The 8,438-nt window shown below is 37.0% G+C and overlaps 1 protein-coding gene across 1 annotated transcript; it reads left to right on the top strand.

The window, feature by feature from the left end:
* Positions 1-4,630: 4,630 nt before the first annotated feature.
* LOC139787277 (uncharacterized) lies at positions 4,631-8,036 on the top strand. The gene is made up of 4 exons (XM_071726343.1): positions 4,631-6,029; positions 6,143-7,110; positions 7,166-7,933; positions 8,013-8,036. The coding sequence occupies exons 1-4, from the start codon at positions 4,631-4,633 to the stop codon at positions 8,034-8,036; spliced, it is 3,159 nt and encodes a 1,052-aa protein (XP_071582444.1).
* Positions 8,037-8,438: the final 402 nt, after the last annotated feature.

The raw sequence follows: 8,438 nt of genomic DNA, 5'->3' as shown, positions 1-8,438 counted from the left end.
TTTTCACGGATTCTTTAATATCGCTCAGCCTAAACCCCTGAACCAAATTTTTATCAAAAGTATATGAAATAGGGGTAGAATTTTCCGGGGAGTGCCACTATGTGTATAGTTTTTTGTTACTGATTTTCTGGAAACCGGTTTTTTTAATTTTTCTAATTTTTCTAATTTTTGTTTTCTAATTTTTTTAATTTTTCGGGAAATAATTGATTGAATCTCAAAGAATTATAGACCAAACAGGGGTAGGAATTTCCGGGGAGTGCTATAAAGTGTATAATTTTTCGTTACCGATCTTTCGTTACCGGAGAGAGGGAGAGAGAGAGAGAGAGAGAGAGAGAGAGAGAGAGAGAGAGAGAGAGGGAGAGAGGGAGAGAGGGAGAGAGGGAGAGAGGGAGAGACCTAACCTAACCTAACCTAACCTAACCTAACCTAACCTAACCTAACCTAACGGGGTGAAAAGGAGTAAAACGTGTTTTCACGGATTCTTTAATATCGCCCAGGCCAAAGTCCTGAACCGAATTTTTATCAAAAGTATATGAAATAGGGGTAGAATTTTCCGGGGAGTGCTACTATGTGTATAGTTTTTCGTTACCGATTTTCTTGAAACCGGTTTTTCTAATTTTTTTAATTTTTCGGGAAATAATTGATTGAATCTCAAAGAATTATAGACCAAACAGGGGTAGAAATTTCCGGGGAGTGCTATAAAGTGTATAATTTTTCGTTACCGATCTTTTTGGAAGCCGGTATCGAAATTTTTTCAATTTTTCAGGAATTAATTGAATCTTAAAGAATTGTATATGAAGTAGGGGTAGAATTTTCTGGGGAGCGCCATGATGTGTACAGTTTTTGTTATTGATCTTTTCGGAAACCGGTTTTTTTAATTTTCCCAATTTTTCGGAAAATAATTGATTGAATCTCAAAGAATTATACATGAATAGCACTAAATGCTATGGACATAGTAATTTTATAAGACTATAGCATTTAAACTTGGGCGTCTTGATGATCCGCAGTTGGTGCGGCAGCATAGTAAAATTAATTAATTTAATATAAAATTTTCTCCGTGTAAGAATTGACCAATCACAGTCTATTATTCTTTTTGCGGTCAAAGAATAATTAACTGTGATTGGCCAATTCTTACGACTTACGACCTACAACATCCATTGTAGACCGGGCATTAAGAAAAACGACAATTAATAAATGAAATTGGCAACTTATGAATTTATGAAGTTGTCTTTTCTATAGATTGAATTTAAAATCGCGCATAATTTCGTACTGTATAAAAGAAATAAAGGATTAAGAGATCGTGATATTAAGAGAAACGGGCTTATATTTTAATAGTATAATCGGATATATTGTCGCGAGAGAGAGAGAGAGAGAGAGAGAGAGAGAGAGAGAGAAGAGAGAGAGAGAGAGAGAGAGAGAGAGAGAGAGAGAGAGAGAGAGAGAGAGAGAGAGAGAGAAAAAAGGTAAGGGTGTATTTTAAATTACCAATCACAGTCAATCTGTCTATCCTTTTTGGCATTTGCCGTTTCTTTACTGGGATAAATTGTTTTTCTTATAGCAAAATTATGAATGTGTCAAACATTTTACATGTTATTTCACAATTTTGCAGTTTGTAATCGATTAAAGAAGCGAGAAAGAGAGAGAAGGAGAAAGAGAAAGAGAAGGAGTGTGTATATTATAAAGTATTTTTCACGTTTATTTCGTGTTGGCAGTTATTCAGGTAATAGTCTTTTTGTGTTACAGCATTATAAATTGTTATCTGCTTTATTTAAAGCAGTAAAATGCTGATATATTGAACAGGTCTTTTTGTGTTACAGCAGAAAATAGTTGGTATAGAAAAGTATATGTACAAAAATATATATAGAGTGCTTTAACTGTAATTGTATGATTATAATTGTAAATTATTTTTAATTGTACAGTTTCATATCAACTATTTTTTGCTTTAATAAGACGACTGTTCAATATATCAACGAGTCTATCAACTATTCTTTGTTTTAATAAGACGACTGTTCAATATATCAACGAGTCAATGTTTAAAATATGTAGTTGATTAAATTAAAGCAAAATATATAATAATTTATGCTTTTATGATTTTAAATCATCAATCTAATTTTGTCAATCTGTCTATCCTTTTTGGCATTTTTTATTTTTTTGCTTTGATATATTGTTCCTCTTAATATATTTATGCTTGATTTTGCTTTAATTGTACAGTTTCATACTAACTATTCTTTGCTTTCATAAATATAATTACCAATCACAGTCAATTTGTCTATCCTTTTGGCATTTGCCGTTTCTTTACTGGGATAAATTGTGTCTCTTATAGCAAAATTATGAATGTGTCAAACATTTTATATGTTATTTCACAATTTTGCAGTTTTTATTTCTTTGCTTTTTTTATTTCTTTGCTTTGATATATTGTTCCTCTTAATATATTTATGCTTGATTTTGCTTTAATTGTACAGTTTCATACTAATTATTCTTTGCTTTCATAAATATAATTACCAATCACAGTCAATCTGTCTATCCTGTTTGGCATTTGCCGTTTCTTTACTGGGATAAATTGTTTCTCTTATAGCAAAATTATGAATGTGTCAAACATTTTATATGTTATTTCACAATTTTGCAGTTTGCAATCGATTAAAGAAGCGAGAAAGAGAGAGAAGGAGAAAGAGAAAGAAAAAGAGTGTGTATATTATAAAGTATCTTTCACGTTTATTTCGTGTTCGCAGTTATCCAGGTAATAGTCTTTTTGTGTTACAGCATTATAAATTGTTATCTGCTTTATTTAAAGCAGTAAAATGCTGATATATTGAACAGGTCTTTTTGTGTTACAGCAGAAAATAGTTGGTATAGAAAAGTATATGTACAAAAATATATATAGAGTGCTTTAACTGTAATTGTATGATTATAATTGTAAATTATTTTTAATTGTACAGTTTTATATCAACTATTTTTTGCTTTAATAAGACGACTGTTCAATATATCAACGAGTCTATCAACTATTCTTTGTTTTAATAAGACGACTGTTCAATATATCAACGAGTCAATGTTTAAAATATGTAGTTGATTAAATTAAAGCAAAATATATAATAATTTATGCTTTTATGATTTTAAATCATTAATCTAATTTTGTCAATCTGTCTATCCTTTTTGGCATTTTTTATTTTTTTGCTTTGATATATTGTTCCTCTTAATATATTTATGCTTGATTTTGCTTTAATTGTACAGTTTCATACTAACTATTCTTTGTTTTCATAAATATAATAGATTTTTTGCTGTAATTTAATCAAATTATAAATTGTTATCTGTTTTAGTTAAAGCAGTAAAATGCTGATATATTGAACAGTCTTTTTGTGTTACAGCATTATAAATTGTTATCTGCTTTATTTAAAGCAGTAAAATGCTGATATATTGAACAGTCTTTTTGTGTTACAGCAGAAAATAGTTGGTGTAGAAAAGTATATATACAAAAGTGTATATACAATTTTATGTCTTATGGAAAGCATAAATATAATGTATTCTCTGCTTTAACTGTAATTGTATGATTATAATTGTAAACTACTTTTAATTGTACAGTTTTATATTAATTATTCTTTGCTTTAATAAGAAGACTGTTCAATATATCAACGATTCAATGCTTAAAATATATAGTATACAGATAACAATTTATGCTTTTGATTAAATTAAAGCAAAATATTTAAATCATCAATCTATTTTTGTCAATCTGTCTATCCTTTTTGGCATTTTCTGTTTCTTTGCTTTGATATATTGTTGATTTTAAATTCTCAATCTATTTTTGTCTATTTTATATGTTGTTTCACTATTTTGTAGTTTGCAATTGGTTAAAGAAGCAAAAAAGAGAGAGGAGGGAGAGAGAGAAAGAGAGAGAGAGAGAGAGAGAGAGAGAGAGAAGTGTGTATACTACAAAGTATTTTTCACGTTTATTTTGTGTTCGCAGTTATTCAGGTAATACGATCGTTTTTGCTTTAATTGTACAGTTTAATACCAACTATTCTTTGCTTTCATGAATATAATTTATTTTTTATTTTAATTTAATCAAATCATAAACTGTTATCTGCTCTATTTAAAGCAGTGAAACGCACGCAATACTGCTTATCCCATCAACCTGAATGTGCTTTTGCTTAGTAAAATGGAAATAATCTTTTTTCGTAGGTGTTGAATCTTATAAAAAAATTTAGCAATTTTGTAAAGATTTCTTTTAAGAAAATTTCGATAATTACTGTCAATGTAGGATTGCCTTAAAGGCTTATGTGTACTATAGTGGGTGAACCATAGTGGTATACCCAGACTAATAATTAATTTTGGCTTTATGCATTTGATTTTTTTTACGTAATTGTTTTTTTGGATATTTTTGATGATCATATAATAAAAAAAATTATTTTATGGAAATTGGGAGTGGGTGCAAAAACGGCTTTAAGGATTCTTTTCCTGGCGTCTACTACAGGTTGTTATTTATATTTAGGGAAAAATTGTTTTACTTTTTAGTACGCTTTGTCTCTTCTCTTTTTTTAAATCGATATGGCACTTGAGTTTTTAAATGTTAATGGAGAGATGGTGCTTCACACTATTGTCCCGATCACAGGGGATGGAGCTTGCCTGTTTAGGCAACATGACATCATTCGGAGCCAAGCAGGTTCTACAAGATGGCTTCATGCCGACCTTTAAAGTTCAGGGGCAAGTATATCACTTGGTAGGAAGTCTGCTGCCAGCACCTGAACAGGAAGCCCAATTCCTACAAATTTATTTCGTGGGCGAGGATGAAAGGGAAGTGCGTTTGAGATGCAGCAATTTTCCTGATGTCAAACAGGAATTAGTCAAAGAATTGCAGAGGATGCTACATGAAGTCAACAGCTATATAAAAGACTTGAAAACCACTCTAGAAAAAGTACCTCCAACTTGCAAAAAATTCGAGGTCATTATTCATGCAGATAAAAAGCCCGTTGATGTTCATGGAGGACGCTTCAATGCACCAACAGCAAATGAAGTAGCTCTGGTGATTGTTGGACAGCAATTCGAGCAGCGAGATATTGTGTTGCAGAGCCACGACAACACACTGCGGCGCATCAGCGAGATTCACCGATCATACGACGCCTTGCAGTACCCGCTTTTGTTTTGCCGTGGCGAAGATGGGTACTCTATTGCCCTGCCTCAGCGTGATCCTCAGACTAAGTTGCCCCTCAAGAATACAGTTTCCGCAGCGAGCTTTTACTCGTACCGTGTCATGGTCAGGCAAGGGGAAGTCAACCACTTGGTGTACTTTCGTTCTCTTTTTAGTCAATTTTTGGTTGACATGTACGCCAAAATAGAGACTGAAAGGTTGAACTATATTAGGAACAACCAGGCGCAGCTGAGGGCAGACAGCTACATTCACCTGAGAGACGCCGTCGGAAAGCAGGATGCTGACGTTGCTCAGCTGGGTCAAATGGTGGTGCTTCCGTCATCCTTCACTGGAGGACCACGCTATATGCATGAGCGGACTCAAGACGCTATGACATACGTCCGCTACCACGGCCGTCCTGATTTGTTCATCACTTTTACTTGTAACCCTAAGTGGAAAGATATCACAGATGTACTGCTGTCAGGGCAAAAATCTCACGATCGTCACGACATTATAGCTAGGGTATTTCATCTCAAGGTGAAGAAGATGATGGCTCTCTTAAACAAGGGCAATCTGTTTGGAAAAGTGTGGTGCTTCATGTACTCTGTAGAGTGGCAAAAGCGAGGTCTGCCTCACATCCACATCTTGCTGTGGCTAGAGCAGCGCATCTTCCCTGATATGATCGACAAAGTCATCTGTGCTGAAATACCTGATCCCGTGCAAGACTCTCTTCTTCATAATATTGTCAAGGCCAACATGATTCATGGTCCCTGCGGGGGCTTAAATCGTAATTCGCCTTGTATGAAAGGAGGCAATTGCAGCAAGAGGTACCCACGGCTACTTCTCAAAACACTCAGACAGGAAATGATGGATACCCGCAATATCGGAGGAGGTCTCAAGCTGATGGTGGGTTTATCGTAAAAATCAATGATATAGAGCTGGATAACCGCTGGGTAGTGCCCTATAACCCTGTTTTATTACGTATTTTTAATGCTCATATTAATGTGGAATTATGCACTTCAGTCAAGTCCATCAAGTACATTTGCAAGTACGTGAATAAGGGCAGTGACCAAGCGACTTTTGCTTTAGAGAGTGAGAGAGATGAGGTAAAGTTGTACGAGAGTGGGCGGTACATCAGCAGCTCAGAGGCAATTTGGAGAATCTTGGCGTTCCCTATTCATGAGAGATATCCTACTATCTTCCATCTCGCTGTTCACCTCGAGAATGGTCAGCGTGTGTACTTCAATTCCAAAAACTTGGTTGAGAGGCTTAGCAACCCACCTCAGACAACACTCTTGGCTTTCTTCGAGCTGTGCAAAACCGACGATTTTGCAAAAACCCTCTTGTACTGTGAGGTTCCTTCTTATTTTGTGTTTAAAAATAACAAGTTTGAGAGAAGAAAGCGGGGGATGGATGTCGACGGCTGGCCAGGAATAAAGAAGGACCATGCGCTGGGAAGAGTGTATACCATCCATCCAAATAACACCGAGTGTTATTATCTTCGCTTGCTGCTGCATGAGATTCGAGGTCCAACGTCCTTTTTAGATCTAAAGATTGCAAATGGTGTCCTTTGTTCAACATTTCAGTCTGCATGCAAAGCATTAGGTTTGCTGGAAGATGACAAACACTGGGACAATACCTTGGAAGAAGCTGCCTTATGTGATTCTCCTTTCAAGTTGCGAGAGCTCTTTACAGTGATGTTGGTATTCTGTCAACTTACCGAACCTCTGAGTCTTTGGGAAAAGTACAAAGACAGCCTTTCAGAAGACATTACACGACAGGTGGAGAGAGAGTTGCAAGGCAATGCACAGCAGGTGATGGACGAGGTGTATAACAGATGTTTGGTGCTGATTGAGGACACAGTGTTGGCTTTGGGAGGACAGGAGTTACACCAATACGGCCTGTCTCAGCCAAAGAGATCAGGAGAAGTCTTGAAAAATCGAGATTATCTGAGAGAGACCAACTACGACGTAAACACCTTGGCACAAGTGGTATCGATTAACGAGAGGTTTGCTGACAGATGAGCAGTTCGCTGTCTATCGGCAGGTCCTTAGCAGCATTGAGTCAAGTGCTGGTCAGGTCTTTTTTCTGGATGCTCCTGGTGGTACTGGAAAAACCTTCCTGATCAACTTACTCCTGGCAAAAGTAAGAAGTGAACGTGGCATCGCCTTGGCTGTTGCATCTTCTGGCATTGCTGCTACGCTGTTGGAGGGAGGCAAGACCGCTCACGCTGCTTTTAAGCTGCCCCTCAATCTCAACCATGCAGAAACACCCCTATGCAATATTTCAAAACAAAGCAACATGGCTCAAGTGTTGCAGGACTGTAAGCTTATTGTTTGGGATGAGAGCACCATGGCACATAAAGGAGGTTTTGAGGCACTGAGCACAACTCTAAAAGATATTAGGGGCAACGATGGAGTGATGGGGGGAGTCACCGTGCTGCTGGCTGGAGACTTCCGACAGACTTTACCAGTAGTGCCAAGGGGAACTAGAGCTGACGAGGTTAAAGCATGTATCAAGGCATCATATTTATGGCCCCTTATCTGGAAACTCTCTCTCAGAAAGAATATGAGGGTATACTTGAGAGGCGATGTCTCCGCGGGGCAATTCTCCAAACTCCTACTTAAAATAGGGGATGGAAAGTATCCCGAGTCTGAGGGAAAGGTGATTATTCCTGAAGGTCTAGGCTTAGTAGTGACAACCCTAGCTAACCTTATTGAAAAGATATACCCTGATATCGCCGATATCAAAGATAAATCTATGGACTGGCTGTGTGAACGTGCCATTCTGACCCCTAAGAACGACAAAGCTGGCGTTATTAATGACACTCTACTTAACTCATTTGATGGGATAGAAATGAAATACAGGTCTGTAGACTCGGTAATACAAACAGATGACGCGGTCAACTACTCCGTAGAGTTCCTCAACACTCTGCAATCCTCCTGGTTTACCAGCTCACAAGCTTCTACTTAAAGTGGGGGCTCCAGTAATGTTGCTGCGAAACCTCAATCCGCCCAAACTTTGTAATGGAACCAGGCTACGAGTAAAGGCTCTCCATAGGAATGTCATCGAGGCCACAGTGTTTACCGGCTGTGCTCGGGGAGATACAGTGTTTATACCACGCATACCTCTCATACCATCAGAGTACCCTTTCGAGTTTAAGAGGCTGCAATTTCCTGTCAAAGTCTGTTTTGCGATGACCATCAATAAGTCCCAGGGGCAATCGCTGAAAGTAGCAGGGATTGATTTAAGTGAGGATTGTTTCTCACATGGGCAGTTTTACGTGGCCTGCTCAAGGGTAAGCTCACCTAGCAGTCTG

The sequence above is a fragment of the Temnothorax nylanderi genome, unplaced genomic scaffold (genome assembly GCF_030848795.1).
Source record: "Temnothorax nylanderi isolate EJ_2023f unplaced genomic scaffold, tnyl_v1.0 TNYL_tig1380_pilon, whole genome shotgun sequence".
Taxonomy (NCBI): Eukaryota; Metazoa; Arthropoda; class Insecta; order Hymenoptera; family Formicidae; genus Temnothorax; species Temnothorax nylanderi.
Note: the sequence above shows the minus strand (reverse complement) of the source record. Positions and strands in the feature narration are given on the sequence as shown.

Excerpts from the sequence above, each read along its gene's own strand:
- LOC139787277 (XM_071726343.1), top strand. The coding sequence starts at position 4,631 with ATGACATCATTCGGAGCCAAGCAGGTTCTACAAGATGGCTTCATGCCG. Across the intron at positions 6,030-6,142 it reads AGGTCTCAAGCTGATGGTGG|TCAAGTCCATCAAGTACATT; the intron begins GTTTATCGTAAA and ends TATGCACTTCAG. Across the intron at positions 7,111-7,165 it reads TAAACACCTTGGCACAAGTG|GTCCTTAGCAGCATTGAGTC; the intron begins GTATCGATTAAC and ends GTCTATCGGCAG.